This window comes from Trachurus trachurus (assembly GCF_905171665.1).
Source record: "Trachurus trachurus genome assembly, chromosome: 5".
Classification (NCBI taxonomy): Eukaryota; Metazoa; Chordata; class Actinopteri; order Carangiformes; family Carangidae; genus Trachurus; species Trachurus trachurus.
In genome coordinates, this window is record NC_139896.1 from 25,401,223 (window position 1) to 25,421,581 (window position 20,359).

A 20,359-nucleotide genomic window follows, 5' to 3' on the forward strand; every position below is an offset into this window, starting at 1 on the left:
AGCTTTCGAAATGTCTTGCAAACATATAGATTAATTTGAAACTCTTTTTTTTAAATTTTTTGTTAGATATTTTTGTTTTCGATAAACATCCCTCAGATATGTTTGTAAATTACAGCAGCAGATGTGTGTATGTCAAATGACTAATGGTTACCATGTTCAATTCACTGGCTATGGCAAAGAAACATGATAAATCAGACTCTAATTACCCAGACAATACTAATACTGTTTAGTACAATACATACGGTAATGTAGGACTGAGAACTAGTCAGTAAATCCTTTCCCACACCATGTCATGGTCATGGTGTGTCACTGGTGGCCATCAGTGTGGCCAATGAATCAGCTGTTACTCACAGTAGGTAGGACACTGGCCTCTTCTTTCCAGCTAAACCATCTAATATTTAATTTCTGGCTAAAACCAAACCAGTGATGTCACAAGAGGTGATGTTTTTCAATACAGATCAATAGAAAATAACGACTGTGACAACATTGATTATCTAAAAGTGAAATCTGCTCAAAGCATTAAGTGTTGCAGTGCAACGATGTTGATTTATTGACGTGAAATCAGCAGTAATTGACATGATTTGTCAAATAAGGTCCTCACGGCAGATAATCTCAAGAGTATTGAAGATCGCTGTTATTTTGAAGGCTAATGTCTGTATTTCCGGTGCTGTTGTGGTTACCTCTATCGGACTTGATGGAGCTGCTGCAGGCGCTGGAGTCACTCAGGTCCCTCCTCCCCTCCCCTGTCAAAGATGACATCATCTGTAGTACAAGAAGACTCGTGCAACAGGAGGGATGGGTGTGGATCTCACCAGTGTGCCCCTCTGAAAAACAAACAAACACAAAAAAAATTAAATAAAAATCCTACACCACCAATTTCATCTCTGAACAGTCACCTCCTGAAAACTGCTGTGCTGTTTGATGTGTGTTTTATCAGGAGAAACAGAAATGATCCTGCAAAAAGAATAATGCTGCAAAACAATAATGAAGAATGCACATGACCTTACTTCAGCTCACATGAAAATATGAAGAGCAACCATGTGCACACATACATGTGGACAAGCACATATGTCACAAAAGGAGAAAATACATGAATACCAGGAGGAGAAAAGCTGCTCAGGCACTGTTCTTCTTCTTAAACCACATTTGTCTGGATCAAATTACCTATTACCTATCAAATTGATATTTTACAGACAAAACATGGGGTCATTTGAAATATAACGCATATATTTATCATAATTTGATCCGTTTTATCCAAGATAACAGTCCGATATGGCTGCATCTGATCTTTTGTTAGCCTGTCACTCTTTGCTGAGCATGATACACTGTAAATATGATTGAAACCATAAATAAAATATAGTATTGAATAACAAATAACAACTTTGGGTAAGATAAAGAAAGTATAGTTTATGTACCTGAAAACTAGAGGAGAATGAAGATGTCATTCCTCCCACAGTCTAGGTCTAATTGGGCAATTGTGAAAATGTGTAGGTGAACAGTACAGCTGCAATAAATCTGTGACATGATATGACTGTAAGGGAAATTCCTCTGTACTTCTTCCATTGATGTCAGGATTACACCATATGTCCATGAAACATGTCCATGTCCATATTCTGTTGTCTTGGAGGTCTGTTGGTTGGTGGTTTACTGAATCCATTTGGATTTTTGTTTGATTTTTAATTGTTTGTTAGACACCGGTGAGTCACCATGTTGGATAACATAGCCCACATAAACAAAATGTATTTATTTTTTTTATTTTAGATAACTCTCTGTATCAATACTAGGTCATAGTTACCATAACCGACAAATGAGGAATGAGTAAAGTGGGAAGTGTTTTTTTTTGTCAAACTAATATGTTCTGACTCATTCGTTCTGCCTCGCTCATTTCCTTTTGAGAGTTGTCATTTAGTGACACAGGAGCGTAAATGAACACATTCAAAGCAAATGGGAAAAATCTGATTTATTTCTAAACTGGTACATATTATTCCTCTACCTCACATTTTGGTAGCTCAAACTCTAGCACACACCGTCTTTCTAAACAAACAAGTATGGATAGAAACATAAAAAATAAAACTTCTGATACTGTTTACAACCAAAGTTGTCTTTAAAAATATATGGATAATCTAAATAACAATATGACATAACAAAAATGGTACAAAAGAGGTATACGGTACATTTTAAGGGCATATAATGTTTTTGTCACCTCTACAAGGATCAGATTTAGTGCAACTCAAGAAAAACAATTCTGGAGTCCCTCTTGGCTCTTAATAAGGCATATGTGTGAAGTTTATCACATCTTACTATACCAACACAACTATGGAGAACGATTGACTTTCTCCTCCGAGGGTTAAATGAAGAAAACATGTAGTACAATGAAACAAATCATCCAAATGTCGCTTCATGTGTTTTCTTACTTAACATATGTATAACCCTCTGATCTCCTCACTGTGATGAAAAAAACATAAAATAAATCAAAAAGTGCACATTCAATGAGAAGATACCACACATGAACAGGCTACCAAAGAGCATGTGCAACAGTCTTCAAGTGCCTCAGGCATCTCCGTCATTCACTGTTAAACATAAACACAGGAAACAGGGACTCAGTGATTCTGAGTCCAGTGCTGTGAAAGGTCCATCCTTCTGTTTTTTTTTTTTTTTTTTTTTATTTACGTCCTCCATGCTTCTTTAATGTACATACATGAATATTTTTTTTGTTTCATTGTTTTACGCATTTACTCTTTTTGTTTTTACAGATTTCCATCCTCATGCCATTGTGGCATCTCTTTGGTTTCCTCACATTCTGTACTGCAGTCCCTTTTGCAAATTATGATTGTTTTTTTGTTTTTGTTTTGTTTGTTTGTTTTTTTACAAAAGAGACTGACATTTAGGTCATGACATGAAAATGAACAAAGGAGAAGTGGCTTGGCCTTGAACATAAACAGGGAACAAAAACACTACAAGGATTTAATTCTCACTGGCAACTGTCACAACAGCAGGTCTGAGACACAGATTGTGACTTCTCTTATAATGTCACTGGAAATCTTTTGTTACATGACTGAGACCACGGGAGGCGGGGTCCTGGGGTGGGTTGAGGTGAAGCAGCTGGGTCAGGTTCTGATCTAGTGGCTGATGATGGTGCTGCTCAGACCCGAGTCTCCCCTATGACGAAGGTCCAGTTCGGTTCCGCTCACTTTTGTTTTTATTAGCCACATAGGTTTACAGAGTCAACAGTACAATGAGATGCATTGAATGAGAAAACGGGTCAGCTCAGCAAAGATGTTTTTTTTTTTTATATCTCCTGCTGCCCCATCGGTCCAGGGATGAGGGAGCTTGGATTGACTGTGGGACGGACCCTAAAGAGTCGGCTCTGTCACGGTGGTCACTGCAGAATGGCATCATGTCTCTGACTCCTTCCCTGCCAGCGGGACGACAAACACAGTTATGTCGTCACCTGAGCCCAGTTTTTCATTAGGTAGCCGCCAACCACGCTCTTTCAGCACCCCGCGGGACCTCATCAGCAGGTCCTGGGCGGCCAGTGTATACCTGTGTGACACATAAAGACAGTCACAGATCCATAACCAAGTAGGTACACAAAATAGATCCTGTTTTTAGTCCATAGTTGTTGAAACAACTAATTTCACATTGTTCAATTTTTAAAAAGTAACAATACTAGAATATCTATCTAGGGGAACTGATGACAATCATAATAATAATACACTTTATTTGTATAGCACCTTTCAAAACACAGTTACAAAGTGCTTTACAGATCAAGTAAAAATAACACCGTCATCACAAACATTTAGAAAAACATAAAACCTGATCTGCTTTACAGAGTGAGATAAAACACTCAGGATAAAGGCATAAAACCATAATCAGCAGTATTGATCATCAAACATCAAACATCTGAACACTGACAGTCAGCCCAATTAGATGCTACTTGTTGTAAGAATCACAAGCCAATAACTTCATTTCATTTTGGATTTGTTAAGATTTCCATGTTTTCCAATGGAAAAATCCAAATATGAAAAGTAAATGATGCTGTAAAATAATTGTAGTGAAGAAGAAATTTAAAGTACAATATTTCCAGATGAAATATAGTAAAATAAATGTATAAAGCGGAATAAAATGGTGAAGTACCTAAAGATTGCACTTAATCACAGGTAAAAGTTATGTTGAGTGTTAAAAGTAAAGCTGTACTTTAAGCACTACATGAAGGTTTAGTTTTGTAACCCAACCCCTAACCCATACCTTAATCCCACACCTTTAACCCTGATGTTGATGTGTAGGTATAAACCAATACAAATTATTGTAATGTGTGTTAATTGATGCATCAACTAGCATCCATATATATAATCTAATCAATAAATAGCAATATAGCACCTAATAAAACTATTCTATTGCAGAACAGCTGGATTCCCTTAGATTATACAGGTGTACCTACATAGTAAAGTGGTCACTTCTGTTCTGTAGTTACTGGAAAAAAATGTACATTTCTACATTTGAAAATGTTCTTATATCTGCTCATGTTATAAATAATTGATTTTATGTTTATTAACTGCTAAAGGATGGTCCACATTTCATGATCAACAATTTAGCAGGAGACCTAAATATTTGCCACCACCTAGTGGACAGAGTGAGTACAGCAGTCGGCCGACACCTCTGATGTCACAGTGGATTTGACAAACTGCAGCTTTCATGTAACTTTCCTGAATAGGGCCACACAGCACATGACAAAGGGTATAGCCAGAGCTAAAGCCTAATGTAAAGGATTATTTGGCAGACTGCATACCTCATGGGATCAGAGGGGTCACAGCAGGATAAGTAGGTTGACACAGCATCTGCCACTTCGCTGTCAGTCGTTACGTCCCACAGTCCATCTGTACCCATGACCAGGACGTCGTCTGGGCCGTGTTTGTTCTCGTCCAGGTTGTAAACTTTCACCTGTGATCCACAAAGACATTTCAGATAATTTACTCATAATCCTTTATTCATTCATCATGGTTGAAAGGTTTTATAAAACTATTTTGCATGAAGATTTTTTGTTTGGAAGATTAGGAAAGTATACTGGCGTGCCAGGGACATAACCTCCATTTGTTACAGAAAAGCTGCTCATGGTCACTCACATTTTTTACATTAAGCTGAAATGCTTATTACACATGCTTGATGTAGCCAGATAATTCAAGAAGTAAAGGCCTTATATTAATCCTGTAATACTGAGCTTGAACAGGAAATGTCAGCTTAAATCCAACAGGAGTAGTTGGTGTTATTTTCATCACCACAAACTATCTATCTTCCTTATAAAAAACAGACTTGTAATACATTGAACACTTTAACCAATGGGACATCCTGTCCAATGCACACCAATCTCACACAACTCTATCAGGTCTTACAAATCCATAAAGATGATAGTCAATATGTAAAAAGATAAATGGGAATAAAAACTACAGTGTACAGCAAAACTGAGCACATCCAGCAGTTCAACTAGGATTCAACTGCAATGAAATTAACCAAATTAGTCATTAGTGAGAATAAATTCATCTTTTAATTTCATGCCATGTTTTTGATGACAGACTTGATCCATGTGTGATGCCATGTATTGTGGAGAAATATTTTGCCACTCTTCACCAGTGATTCATTTTTGATTCTTTCCTATTGGATTCAACTCTTTGGGCACTCTTTGCAAGATCACAGTTCTCATTTGTGCAGCATGTTTGGGGGTAATTGAAATTCATCCACTGTTTCTTAAGACCAGGGGTTCAGTTTTCATTCAATATTTGGAAAACCAACTTGCATTCCATCCACAAATCATCATCCCTCCAGCACCTTTTTAATTCTCACCCACCATCAGCACCGAGCACTCAGTCGTGTTGTCCTATCAGGTCATCATGTGCTCAACTGAAAAAACTTGCTCTCAGTTTTCATCAGGCTACTCTTTCTAATATTTTCTGCCAAAGACCAATGGTTTTCTTATGGGATGTACTCTGCAGGCAGACGTCATACTGTACAATGACCTTTGCATTATCTGATCAGTCACACAAACACTTCTGTACACAGGTACGACTTCTGCCGAGTCAGAAGCTCTTCCCCATCTGCAGTGCAGTACTGTGTAAATAGTGACTTATAGTGAATTGATAGTCTGGTTCTTCCTCTATGTCCCAACCACTGCTACTACTGTGTTCAAGTTTACTTCAGTAGCCTCTTGATGCATCATATTTTCTCAGGCAGTTTCTTAACATATGGGACAATGCTGCATTAGACTTGACTCTGCTAAAATGAACCAGTGCCCATTTGCTATTTCATCACTTTTCATGCAATTTTGCCCATAATGCCGCATGCTGCTGCAGTATAAAGAGTGGTCAACCCGCCACTCTCTGCCAGATTGCTCAGTCAACCACAGTGCTGTTGTGTGGTGGCCCTCTCTGTGTTTGGATCTCAGTCTCGCTATTTCTTTGGTTAATTGTGATTTTTCCTGTGCCCTAGATTCAGTTTCCTGCTTCTACTTGGTTTGGTTTGTCACGTCCAGCCCTGTTTTTGTCTCCCTGTTCAGTCCTTGTCTAATTTGTTGGAATGCAGTCACCTGTGGCTTCTCCATCCACCCCCTCTCTGCCTGCAGCCAACCTGATCCTTTTTCCTTTTTCCACTTCATCCTCTAAATCATTCTGCTCTAACATCCAAGCCTTCTTTTCCTTCTCCACCCTTTTTTAGGAGGCAATAAAGCACTTATTTCATCAGACTGTGTCTTGCATAAATCTTAACATTGTACTTTGCATTCTGTACTTTCAATGTAGTCAATCACTGACATGTTAGTGATTAACCCAGCTTTTATTGTACACTTAATGTAGAAATATCACTTTGGTTGCAAGAGTTAATTAAATACATGTTTTTTCATCACACCTCACATTAAAAATAAACTTCACACTCAGCTGCAGCCTTGTGAGATTGTGTGACATGAGTGCTAATCATTTCCACAGCTTGGAAAGTATTATGTGAAGATGTATCATATCTTGGTAGAATATACTGTAATTTTCAGAAGATTTTTCATCTTAAAGTTATTTGCCAGCAAAAACGCAACCTTTAAAAACAGCCATCCAACAAAATGCATGACCTTTAGTAAAAACAAGGACACCAATAACAAAATGTGCATAAAGGCTATTCAGTAGAAAGATATGTATTAACGTCTTTTTTTCCCCTTCTATTGTGAAAAACCTTTAAAAATGTCAAAAATAAAAAGTAGGGGGGGAGCGAAACTGAATAAACATGTTTCTGCGCACCACATCAGAAAAACATGTTATGAGCCTGAGCTTTGCGCAGTGCACAAGTTGCATTACGAGCAGCAGGCAATGAAGTAAAAGCCTGGGGCCTGACAGCTTTTCACATCTGTCCCACTGGCTCTGAGGATGAAAACTCGACAGAGCTGACGTGAGTCCTGAAGCAGCGATGACAAGCAGAGTGTCTCACTTCTGACACTCACCTCAGGGACGCAGGACAGGAAGGGCTTGATGTAAATGTTGGAGTTATACACCTTCAGGTCATGATCTCCCAGCCCACGGGTCACTCCGATTGTCGCCATGACACGAGCCTGAGAATACAAACACACATTACACATTGCCAGAAGTACACGCACACACACAGTAATGTAGGTTATTGTTACAGGATACGCTTTAGTTCCAGGAAAATCCACTTGTGAGGGATTACGAAGTAAAGACCTTCTTCACACAGACAATATTGCAAATATTGAGCAGGTCTCATTTCTACAGACAGACTCCGCAGGATTAAGCAAACCAGTTGATGATGAAAATTCTTTACAATTACAGTTTCAGTTGAAAATAATTGACATAAGTAAAACAGACAGTGTTACTTCACACTTCATTATAAGGTGAATTTGGTACCTCATTGTTTAGAAAACTTCATAATTGACCATGAACCAATGTTTCTTACCTTTTTGCCCTCTCCATATATCAGGGGAAATTTCAGGTCATCTTCAACGATTGTCTTATAAGCCCTACAACAAAACCACAAACAGATAGAGATGGAGCTTCAGCCACTGAAACTTGACTTGAAATAAAGGTGACACAGTTCGTCAGTTAATCATTTTGTCAGTCTACAGGAAATCAGTAAACATTGTTGGCGGATGACTTTTTGTTTTTGCTTTCCATTTATAAAGCAAGGAATATTGTTTTTTCAGTGTTGTTAAAATATTCCTACAGTATATTCATATTTAGGAGCTGTAACCAGTTGTTTCCTGAAAAACAAAAATAATCTTCATTCAAAAATTGCAAAAGAAAAAAAAAATCAACTACAGAAATGAATTCATTTCATGTCATTTGACAATGAATTGCTCCAGGCCTGATTGAAGTGTGCAAAGTGTCACCTAAGTGTGTAAGTGTGTCATAAATGTGATTAAAAAGATGCCCAGGTTTACCAGCCGGTCATGGTGTGGTCTCTGTACAGCATCTTTTTGCCCAGCTCACTGTGCTGGATCCGACGGGGGAATTCAATATGAGTGAACTCATTACCCAGAAGCTCTGGCCTCAAGAAGCCCTGGAGTGACACACAAAAATGGAGCAGGTCACATTAAACTACAGAGTGAAAAGCTTTACTTAAGTCCCAATATCTGTCACGGCTCAGCAGTTCTTCCCATAAGAAGGCATGTAGTGCTGTGTGCTGTGTGCTGTGTACTGAAAGGCACAAAACATCCCCTCGTTTTAGCAACAAGCATCATCCACCCACGCTGTGACTCACAACTACAACCTGCTCCTAAAACAGGCAGCCCGTGGACGTCAGTTTATTTCACTGTGATGCAGGATTTCCTCCCCCTCTACAGGTTGCTTACTTATCATCTTCAGCTCTACTGTACTGTCACTAAAACCCCTGTTCTTCTTGTTACAGCTCACAAAATTAAACAAATCTACCCTGGACTGTTAATGTGTGTGTCTGTTGGCACAGAAATACAATTAAAATGACATTTGTAACACAGAAGATAAAGAATACCAGATACTGTAGACGCTGCCTCTCTGACTCTGGTGTGAACTCATTAGTCATGGGTATAACTTCATTATTTCGGATGATTATGGCCCTGCATAGAAAAAGAGGGAGGAGACACAGGAGTGAGGTGACAGATTATTTCACACAAACAGCTCAGATGAGTGGGCTGGCCAGCGGGAGAGTTGGCAGGAGAGGGTGACATGATGCTGCAGTGTGCAAAATGAACCCCAGGGGGCACAAGAAGCTACTTAGTGGAAAACGACTCCTCAGGAGTATAAAGCTCTGCATCATGCACAGTATATTCTGCAGTGGAGAGGTAAAGAGAACATCATCATTTTTTACTCACTATTTTGCTGTTTCACTCACCTGCTATCTCCAGAATTGGCTACATAGAGTTTCCCCATCAAATGAATGGCAGCTAAGGCACAACACCCACCCGAGATGGCGTAAGACGTTTTTTCCTTCTCAATTAGGTCATCCTGGAATAAATCAAGGTAAAAGCTCATTATCTTCTCCATAAATATCCATATTCAAAACAAAACAGCAGTGCTAATGGAGAGGAACGACAGAATACATCACCCAGAGTGTGGGTTTTTATCAGTAACCAGGAAGTGAGTTTGCAACAGAGATGTGCTCTTTAACTGAGAGCAGGGATATTTGGCCTGTTTGCTCTAGTTTAATCCTCTGGTTTGGATACCTATCCACCCACAGAAAAGCACTGAATAGAGTGCAATACTCTGCCAAGGCCAAACAATCCTATACATGCCTGTCAGCTGTGAATTATTATCTGGATCTGCTTCAAACTGTACAAAGACACAGAGCTCAGCACCACAGACATGCTTGATTTTTCTATTTTACTGATGAAAGTGTCGAGTCTCTACCTGCACAAGCAGCTCTGGGGCTGTATGTGTTCGTCCGTGCCAAAGACATGTATGCATACCTCTGGATAATTAAAATTTCATGACAATTCATTAAACACAGCAATGGACCAATCTACCAATCGACCAACTTAATGACGGACTGAAAGTGGCTTAACATGAGAAAGAAATCTTTCTTATGCGTCCATCTGGTTACATCTCAGACTGGACAAGGCGGTAACGGCAGAGTTAAAGGTCTCTCAGCCTGAGTTCTGGCAGCTGAAGTGTTTGTGAAGTTTAGAGTCTGCTGCTTGAAGATACAAATGACTAATGTTTAAAATATGCAAAATGCTGTTTCCTTGATTTTTTAACATGCTTTGTTGGTTATCATCTGCTCACCATCTGTTTGAAGGCGGTCTCTATGACTCCCATCACCAGACTCTCCAAACTGACAATCTTCTCCATGTGAAAGCGCACCGAGGAGTCGTTGACAGCGTCTGGATCCTCCGGTTCCTGTGCGGCTCCTTTCTTTGTCTCCGCTTGGTACGGACTGCCGTTCTTGGCCAAGCAGATCGGAGGTGTGCTGCTGGGATTTTCTAGCAGGTGACAGATTTCTCCCAGACGGTCTCTGATCAGGCGGTGAAGGAGTTTGGAGGCCATGATGGCGGCTCCAGAACCTGCGTGTCCATCAAACACCCCCCAGAAGTGCATAGGGATCCCAGTGCCATCCTACAAAGTTACATGGACATAGAAAACACATTAAACAAGAGACGCAGTTGTACTTACAGTAGATATAGAATAACTAAGCAACAATGATGCCCATGGTTAAGTGTGTGGTTTAAAAATCTCTCATGAGATTACAACTCTGAGCAGAAGGCAGATTTGTGAGGGTTTACAGGCTCTGGATTTGTGCAGCTGGTAACATTTTTAATACTAGTAAGCAATATGTTTCCTCTATTTCAGGTCTTACTGAGTCACAGCTGCAGTAAATCTAGATTACAATATTATGGGTAAGTTGATAAGATATAAAAAATCTTATTGTGAACTCTCACACAAAACAGCATAGAGCAGCAGTGTTTGAGTACTACAGCAATTATCCTTATTATTCTTATTCATCTACAATATCAAGTATGATATCTATACTGACAGATGTCATTACTACAGGCAATGTTTCCTCACTTAGGCTGTTGCTGCTCGACCATGGTGCAGTGAGGGAGAGGTGTTGCCACCTTTGTGTTTTCAGGCATGTTTACAAGTGGAGTTGGCCTCGCTGACTGACTAGCAGATGAACAGGCACAAGACATCTGCTAACCCCTCTGATGCTACACTTAAGAGGGGGATGGGTGCAACAAGGGATGATGTAATTCATTTACACCACATGGCAGACAGATATGTTTGGGTGTGAGGGTGTGTGTGTGTGTCCTGGTGGATCAGCATATGAATATGTCAAGGGTAAATGTCTTTGGAAAAATTGAAGATGTACAAATTTGGCCTGTGCTCCGGGAGATCAGTCACAGATTTAATGAAACAGCAGTTTCTCTCTCTCTCTCTCTCTCTCTCTGTCTCTCTCTCTCTCTCTCTCTTTATGGTATTTTATGGTGATGAATCACTGACAAAGTTCCTGCACTGCAGAAGGAAAAAAAAACTATGGTCAACTAAATTTTTATCTTTAAACTTGGAATAACCGTTGTTTTTTGGGCCATTTCAGGGACAGCAGTGACATATTATTTTCCTCTAAGCTGACATGACAAACATTTGCTGATTTATATGGAACATTGACAGGATTCATTTGAAGTTATGCAACTGAGTCACCCTCTTGTAGCCCTGTTTTTGGTCCCCACCATCTCCTAGGGAAAATACATGGCACTTAAGCTGTTAAAGCTGTGTCCAAACAAGTAATCACTTACTTTACATGTCTGATATTTGGTGCTGAGCAGGTAGTGTAATTGTAATTTTGTTATATCATATATATATAGCCTATATATATATATATATATATATATATATATATAGCCTATATATATATATATTTTTTTTTATTGATGAGAAATGTGACAGTGAACTAAAGCAGCTGAGTTGCTGAAAAACCAAAACAATGAACCAAAAGGGAACTACAGAGCTGGGTGATAACTGTTTTCCATTATGTGTGACCCCTTACACATACAGTCAGTCATGTGATCCACCTTTAACATAAAAATACTGACTGTAGCAGCTTCAAAAATGTTATCTTTGTGACAAAGTAATGCTGAGCCTGATGTGACAATTTGAAACAGGACACAAGTTGAACCAAAAAAAAACATTTATTACATATTTGAAAGACAGCTGGAACTTGAACTCTGAAGACAAGGTGGAGGGATATACCAAAGAGATTTGAATGATTTGAATGAGTGTAGAAAGTGAAAAATGATAGCTCCCACAGGGACTTGAAGGGAATTACAAGTAACAAGGTGAATCCATCAATAGCAAATGGGTTTCAATAACCCCACTAATGGGTATCAGATAACTGCAATGCATTCACAGATTGTCTGAGGAAGTTTCAGTGCACTGCTGCTTAGGCTACTTTGTTTTTTTAGCTGCAAAAACTTTTTTTTCCCCCTTCACCGATGTTCACCTCAGACACCGTCAGGACTTACAGGATGCTGACATCAGATTCAAAAGCATTATCAATGACTATTCACTGAAACCATTGGCCTTTAGCTTGAAATCCCATTCCTCAGTCCCGAAACCTGTGTTGATGTGCAAGAGTCTTTGTGTCACTCACCCCGTTGTCTTCCAGCAGAGTGGAGTTCCTGTGTTTGCCAGTCGGCTTCTTCACAAACAGTTTCTCACAAGAGGCCTGGTCCTCGTTCAGCATGCTCTTCCCCGCATTGATCACCCTGTTGGGGGGAAGAGGCGAGGAGGAAAGGTAAGTCTGATGTCAGATGATTTATAGTGTTTGCTCTCATTCCAGTAACCACACGAAAAAGAAACAGCAGCCAGAAAAGATGGAGAGAGGGTGGAAGAGTGAGGTAAATAGTGGAGCAGGATGCAGTCATGTCCCAGAGGGAACTTGCAGGCAGAATTAAGTGTTTTTATTATGAGCTGATGCCTGTGGAGGATAATGGCTTTAGAGTAATGCACGGTTTCATACTTGAGCAGCATCATCTGACTTATGTATGCTGCAGCAGAGTTCACTGTGGGCACCAATGGAGAGCAGCAATGCAAGGTGTGGTGAGGCTGTGACAAACTGTGCTGGATGGTAAATGTGAAATGATAACAAAACAGTAAAAAAGAAAATCACCCAGTTACACCCCGAAGTCTGCAGGAAGGAGCAAGCTTCCTTCTCTTATTAGAATGAAAAGTTTGCAATTCCCTACAATTTGAAGCAGCCATTGGTTTCCGCTCCATGTTCACTCTGAAAAATCAATTAGTAAGTTCTTGAAACTTGTTGAAGCTATAATGTATTCCATCGTGGATTAAAGTGATGGATCACATCACTGCATGGTTATTTAGTGCAGGCTTTTCAGATCATTCTGCATATTAAACCTCCATTAATTGATTATATTTGGCCACTTGGGAGCACTGGAAAAAGCCCAACACAACAGTGACGTATTATCACCTGCAAAGTGCAAACTGTTGCTTATTAACACATCCATCAGGGGCAAAGTACCATTAGCATTCATTTCGACTTGAGTCCCTGGCCAATCGGTGATTTTAAGCCCAATATTCAATCTCCCTTTGCCTCAGCGTTGCTCTCCACCCACCTATCCCTTGAGGGGAGAAACCGATTCTTTTGTCTTTTAAATAAAAGTTAAAGCAGCTTTAAATTTGTTACCAAGCAATGATGATTCTTTAAAAACTAATTTAATGCACTTCATATTCACTTTGACTGATGACACAACTCGTATAAATTGCTAAATGATTATATGCTAAATGATAAATGAAGGGTAGATATGTTCTCAGTGTAGCAAACAATGTGTGGTACTGTAAGTGGGCTGCAGTATACAAACCTCCACTGGCATGGTCCGTTCAGCTGCAACATGAGACAGACTTGGATCGGCTGCAGTTTGGACCTCATGCTGGTACATTACATAACATTTTCAGTTTTAATTATAGATTAATGCCACATTAGCCAAGTAATACGGCATAATACCTATTGCACAATTCCAGTAATTCAACTATTGTCATTAAGATTCCCACTGAAACTTCTGCAGAGAAGGGATTAGTAATTTATCTGTTTCTGCTGCGATGATGAGAGGAAGGGAAAAGGATTTGAAAAATGAACGGAGGGCTGGCAATACAAGGGATAGAGAGAAGAGAAACTATACACTAAAACAACAGAGATGAGAGAAATCTCATCAAAATATGACCTTTGACCTCCCATTCTCGCAAATAGTTCAGCTGATTACAATCATTACAGAAAATGGCTGCTTTGATAACTGATATCAGGGAGAGCTGAATACGAGGCACAGGATGCAACTGCTGCCCAAATCTGGATTATAAAAAGCCCTTTCACTTTCTAATCAGTTGAAAGCAGCGGACAGGCACCACAGTGTCCTGCACCGCACTCCCTGCATTAGAACTAATGACAGGGAAGAATTTAAAGTCGCCTGATTGTTGTCTACTTTCTGCCAAAGCCAGGACATTTTCAGATATCTGGTCACAGAGAAACAAAACTCCATCTATACTGGAGTATGATCACAGAAAAATCCACAATGTTCTGCCAGGCCTCTTTTTGGCTGAGTCCTGCGTATTGCTTGGTTTACTATAGCATTGCTATTACTTCACCGAGTCCTTGGCCCTTTTTGTTGAGTTCGTGTTTGGCTGCTGGCAGAAAATTGCGCTGAAGCTCTAAGGATTATATAAAAGCTGGCGACAAATACAAAGTACTGTATAGGCTTTTTATTTTCTGTTATTGCGTGTATCTGTTCTGTAAGCCACTGGAGGCCTACAGCATGTTTGACTGACTGACAATTAAAATGTCTAACCAAATATTATCTTATTATGTTCTTCTTGAGATGATCTTTTGGATAAACATGTTTTATAATGTAAAATAATTACAAACTATCATACACTCACTAGCTTGTTCTGCCTTTTTGCTGACATTTGAGAAAGAGGAATTCCTGCTTACTTGAACTGAAACAAACTAGAATCTGTATATTTTATATTTGTTTTGAGGAAAACTAGTTTAACTATGGAAGTGAATCCTTTGTCTATATTTTTGCAGCGTATTAAACTTTCACCACTCCCACGGTAAAGATACAGCAATTACTCTGTGTTTTGAAAGCAGTCACATGTGCCCAATGAGCTATAATTGAACTTAATGTTGACTGTGTGGGAGGATGTGATTCTAAACCAGGCCCGCAAGCCTTCCTACAATGTGACTTTATGCTCTCACATTACCTGTGTTTCAGTCTTATGTTTTCACAACATGTGACTGAAAACTACATTGGTCAGATTTGGTGAAGCAGTGTTTCTCTGTTTCAACTGTGCTGTACATGGTGCAAGGAAAGTTCAAAAGCAGAAGTTGAGAGTTCCAGTTGAGAGTTCGAGAACAGTAGCGTTTTCACGCCATGTACGTAATATGATGAACATGTCTGTTTGTGTAAGTTTGGTGTTTTTAACATAATTCTTGCAGAGAAAAGGAGCCTTTGTCTATATAGCAAGCAAATCCTCTGCATGTCTCGTCATATCCTGATACCAAGGAACGTCTATTTTAGTGAAGTGAAAGAAGTTTTGTGGTTCAGTCAAAGGCAGATCAGTGGTGCATTCAGCGAAAGGAAATCCCTCTGCAGTAATCCTTTTAGATGTTTTTAGTTGTTGATCATTTTTGATGCCACACTATTTGAATTTTATGAAAGTATGGATGCAGCTGCTTGTATTGGTCCCTCAATAGAGTTTCAAATAAAAACTATGTACCTGTTTCAGCAGTCTGGCCTGTTCTGGGTGTGTATCTAATCCCTCCGCTCATAATATAAACAGATTTCAGAGTGAAACAGTGGACTGTTTGAGAGGAGTCTTACAAATTCAACATGACAAAGTTAAAACCCCCAGATAAACCCACACTACAGTTTATTTAAGACTCCTCGGTCTATAGGTAAAACCCTTATCTGTAGCACCAGGAACTACTCTAGTCTCGAACTGAATTCTTTTTCAGTCAGAGGAAGTTGTTTGCTTGTTGTGGTGCAAGGTGCCTGGTGCAATGAAGACTGATAGGTGCGGCCTTTCAAAAACAAGACAGTGACAGAACAATAGGTGTGACAGCTCTGACTCAAATGTTGATCGGAGCATACTTCAGGTTGTACATGCTAAACCTCCTCAGGATCTGAACATGGCGCAATTAAATCTGACCTATGAGCATTTGAATCAAATTAAGTAGTTACCCTCACTGCATTCAAATGCACGCTAATAAACAGTCCATGCGGAACATATCAGGGATGTTTTTATGCAATGTTGCTAATGCACATCTGTTGTAAATAATCTGCCTTTACAGAGGATGTTCCAGATCTTTTAGTTCATATAACCTAAACAAAAATTGTTTCTCCCTATAGAAGTCATTTTGTTTAAATGAAGCCACTTCATTCCCATCACGCAGGGTTTTGAATGCTCCTCTGTCGTTACTGTTGTGTTGTCCTGACATCTGTTTTGTCCTGTATTATTAATAGGATCACATGGAGTTGTTACATCATACAACAGTGCATTATGTATGATACAATATACTGTATATACACAGCAGCAGTCACACTCAGACATGGATACTCATTAGTCTTTGCTCCCTCACACTCATGATAAGTACACAAACCTGGATCTGTGCCTCCATATCAAATGGTATTAAATAGCCATTTGACAAAAGCACTCTGAGTGGCTTACCATAGGCACACTCTGGGTGTTTATGCTGACACAATGTCGTACACCGCCATCAACTGACTCATTATCTTGAGTATCCTGAACCTGGGTGGTGCCAAAGCTTCCGACCGATTTCAGGTTCTCCATTCAAACGGCCTTTGAAATCAGACCCTGTGTCCACGTGCGGAATGACAAACTGCTCGATCAGTGTGATGCCCAATGGCCACGATTCCTCATTAGCACAACAATGACAGGCAGGCACTAATTAAGCTGTATCACACTGAAGAAGCTCCACAGTCTGGAAGCCATCCACCTACGCTGTTAGGGTATCGTTGTACCAGACAAAAGGGACGGAGCAGATGGACGGATGCTCCAATGGATAAACTTCGCTCTGGTAAGAGATTATAATTTCAGCCAGATTGATTTTAAATGATGAGATGTTCACGTTTTGAACCGTTTACAACACAGTTGATCTAACAGCTTATGACAGATAGCTCTTATCAGCTGAGTGAGTCTCAAATAAACAAAAAACACTGCCATACTTTCAACCACGTGTACAACCTTTGACCTTTTACAAACTGACTGACTTCACTGCAACAATAAATTGGCTTCTATGCTGCATTTCCAAGGGCGTCCAGAGTTTTCACTGTTTGCACTAACATTAAATGTGATAACTAACACAGATGGGCGTGGGCCGTTTAGGTTTTTCGAATGAGCGCTGACCACTGATTCGTGAACAGATCAGCTGATTATGTTGTGTTGTAAACAGCACTGCTAATGCTGCGATTATCATTTCAGTGACTGACATCAGAGTGGTTTGCTGCAGAATCCAGATGACGGCGCTGATGACGGTGCACATTCCCACACAATAACCTCATGCACAGCATCCTCAGCTGACCTCCCCCATTCACTCTTCTGAGACAGTTGTCGTCACAAATCTCATCTCTGTCCCCTTGAGACCCTCTGCATGAGTCAGCCTCTCTCACTGTCTGCATACAGGCAGGGGTGGTATAGCCTGCATACTGTAAGCTATTCAGTCCTTCCCCCCTGTGGGAGAGAGGAATGTCTCAAAGTGTTTATCCTCAGCGGGAATCGCCTGGACAGCACATTCTGGCCCAGCTGTGTGAATGAACTGGTGCTGCATTGCTCCTACCTGTGAGAGTGCTGCAGGTGTAATAAAGCTGCATGTGTACAAAAGCACCTGCAGTAAAACCAAGGACAGGAGGAGATGAGTTCTGCTCTATTGCTCACAAACTGAAGGGCCAGCGCTTTGTGTGGTCACAGAACCTTTTTTATGAAAGACGATGATTAAATCCCTGAAAGCTCTTAGAGAGAGGAGGAAGGACACAAAGGCAGATTGAACTTCTTTAACAAAACTGATTAGGGAACAGAACAGCCTGATTGCATGAGGAAGAGAGAGAAATTTCCTGCTTTCATGTTTGTGTGGCCTTGCATCTTCTGCATTAAATTGTCTTGAGGAGGAGCCTGTATGCAAAGATCTTTAACATTAACACCTTGACAGGAAGCGTTTTGTCTAATTACAGCACAGACACACTGATTAAATTCATTAGGAGCAGCTGCAGGGAGGAACACTGCTGGAAAGTACAATAGCAAAAGGCCATATTGGCCATCATCTGGCTGCTGCAGTGCACTCGGAGCTGCTGAGGCTGCAGCAACAGCAGCAGCAGCAGCAGCACGGAGCTGACACTCACCAGCACAATGACAAAATCATAATGTATCAGTAATGTGGTGGTTTTGGACAGGGTGTGCTTCGACCTCACTCACTCTGCGTATCCCGTCGTCCAGGTGAGCCTGCTGCCTCTCTTCAGCGTAAGGACCGGCCGTGACGCGTGCTCGGTGGAGTACTGCAGGAGCTCCGGGGTGAGGTCCAAGAAATCCGGCCGACCGTAAGGGAAGCGCGGCGGCAGGCTGTCCGGTCCGCAGGTCTGGCCCCCACCTGAGTGATGGTTGTGGTGGTGGTGGTGTCCGTGCGGCATCATCCCTCCCACCAGAGTGGACATCGCGTTTTTAACTTTGCTGATCATCATCAGTAACGACCAAAAAAAAAAGAAGAAGAGGAGAGGGAGAAAAAAAAAGATCCGGACGCTAAACGCGATGCGCGATTACATGAGAGAAAAAAACAAAACACAGCAGCACTCAGTCAGTGACGAGGATCATTTCAGGAAGCGATTTTTTTCTTCTTGCTGGCCCCATGTGACAGTTTTCTGACACGATGTTTTCCTCATGCAAACTGAATAAAAGCTCCACTGGCTGCGTATAGGCTGTAATCCGGCAGGAGGCTACCTCTCAGCTCAGAAGGCAGGGCTTCCCGGGGATGTGCTGCCAGAGCCAGTGTCACACAACCACACAGAGCAGAGAATACATGTATTTACAGGCTGCATCAGCCACAGTAAGCAGAATCGGGAATAATAAACACTTAAGGACATAAAAAAAATCCCTAAATCTTACATCCACTCAGTTGATAAACAATTTCTTAAATTGTTTACGAATTTTCTATTGATTATTTGCTATAGATTTTATTTTTTCTGATCACAGGTCCATACAGTAAAAGGTAGGCTAATAAGTGACTTTCTTTTGCAATGAAACCTGAAGATGGCTTGGCTTGAAAACTTATTCACATGGAGATAATGATAACTGCACTGATGCGTTAAATTCCTGGGTGATGATTTTCCAGTGTAACCAGCATTTTCACTTCCTTGAACATTTCACTTCACTTTATTTATTTGAAAGTATCTGTGGCCACCCCACATATAGGTCTGTTTAGGCCTGATTACAAAAGGCCTTTTTGTTGCAACAATCAATACTGGCCTTTCCACAGGGCCAGAGGTCAAAAGACCCACTTGAGCTGAGTAAACACTTGTCTTTTAAATTTTGGGTAGGAGGTGATCAATGGCAATATTCATGAAAAACCGATAAAGCTTTCAATTAGACATTATTAACCATTTTAAAATGTCTGTATCATACTGAAACTAACAACCAATGACATATCATTTTTACATGACACAGGGAAGTGACACACACATATCACTATGTTTAATCTAATTTCCACCCAAGAGCTTGAGCAATTAGTTGTTGTGCAGTTGCGTCTGCATGACATCCTGCTGAAGTGGTTTTACTGTCTCAGTGGAAATACAGAAACCAAAAACATCACAGTCACCGTGAAGCAGGGGTTTGAGTTTCAGTCGACAGCCCTTGTCTTGGTGAACTTTTCAGGGAATAGCAGCAGTAATGGTTCAATAGAAGCAACCTGTTACATAATATTTTTATTTTTTTTATCTGAGGTCAACGTCCATCTCTCAGCTGACAGTGTGCCCAACCATAGATGATATTCAAACACTTACAAATCACTACCACCAGGTAAACAAACCACAAGCCAACGGTCTGCTCTCAGTTCCTGCTTATTCAAGTCACTCAAAACTGAAGACGTCAACTGTGCCTTTGTTTGTGGGGCTGTTGTTTTTGTTACTTCTTTTTTTTTTGTACTAACCCTTATTTTGAAAGAGGCAGTTCTGTACACAGTGTCTGTTCCTCCTCACTTCTCCTTCACAACGTGATGCTCAGTTTGAATAATTTACATGTTTATTTATCAAGCTGTAATTTTAGAAGAAACAGAAGTGAAAGCACATGGTAGACCTTTGTAGTTATGTGGTTTATTGCTGTATGTTTATTTA

The 20,359-nt window shown here is 40.3% G+C and overlaps 1 protein-coding gene across 1 annotated transcript; it reads right to left on the reverse strand.

Annotated features, from left to right (window-relative positions):
• Positions 1 to 1,954: 1,954 nt before the first annotated feature.
• ppm1j (protein phosphatase, Mg2+/Mn2+ dependent, 1J) lies at positions 1,955 to 18,919 on the reverse strand. The gene is made up of 10 exons (XM_083972656.1): positions 18,453 to 18,919; positions 12,604 to 12,718; positions 10,242 to 10,571; positions 9,352 to 9,464; positions 8,992 to 9,076; positions 8,423 to 8,541; positions 7,939 to 8,002; positions 7,472 to 7,579; positions 4,790 to 4,941; positions 1,955 to 3,543 (listed from the first exon to the last, which is right to left on the reverse strand). Exons 1-10 carry the CDS (start codon positions 18,713 to 18,715, stop codon positions 3,396 to 3,398), a joined length of 1,497 nt encoding a protein of 498 aa, XP_083828782.1. The 5' UTR covers positions 18,716 to 18,919; the 3' UTR covers positions 1,955 to 3,395.
• Positions 18,920 to 20,359: the final 1,440 nt, after the last annotated feature.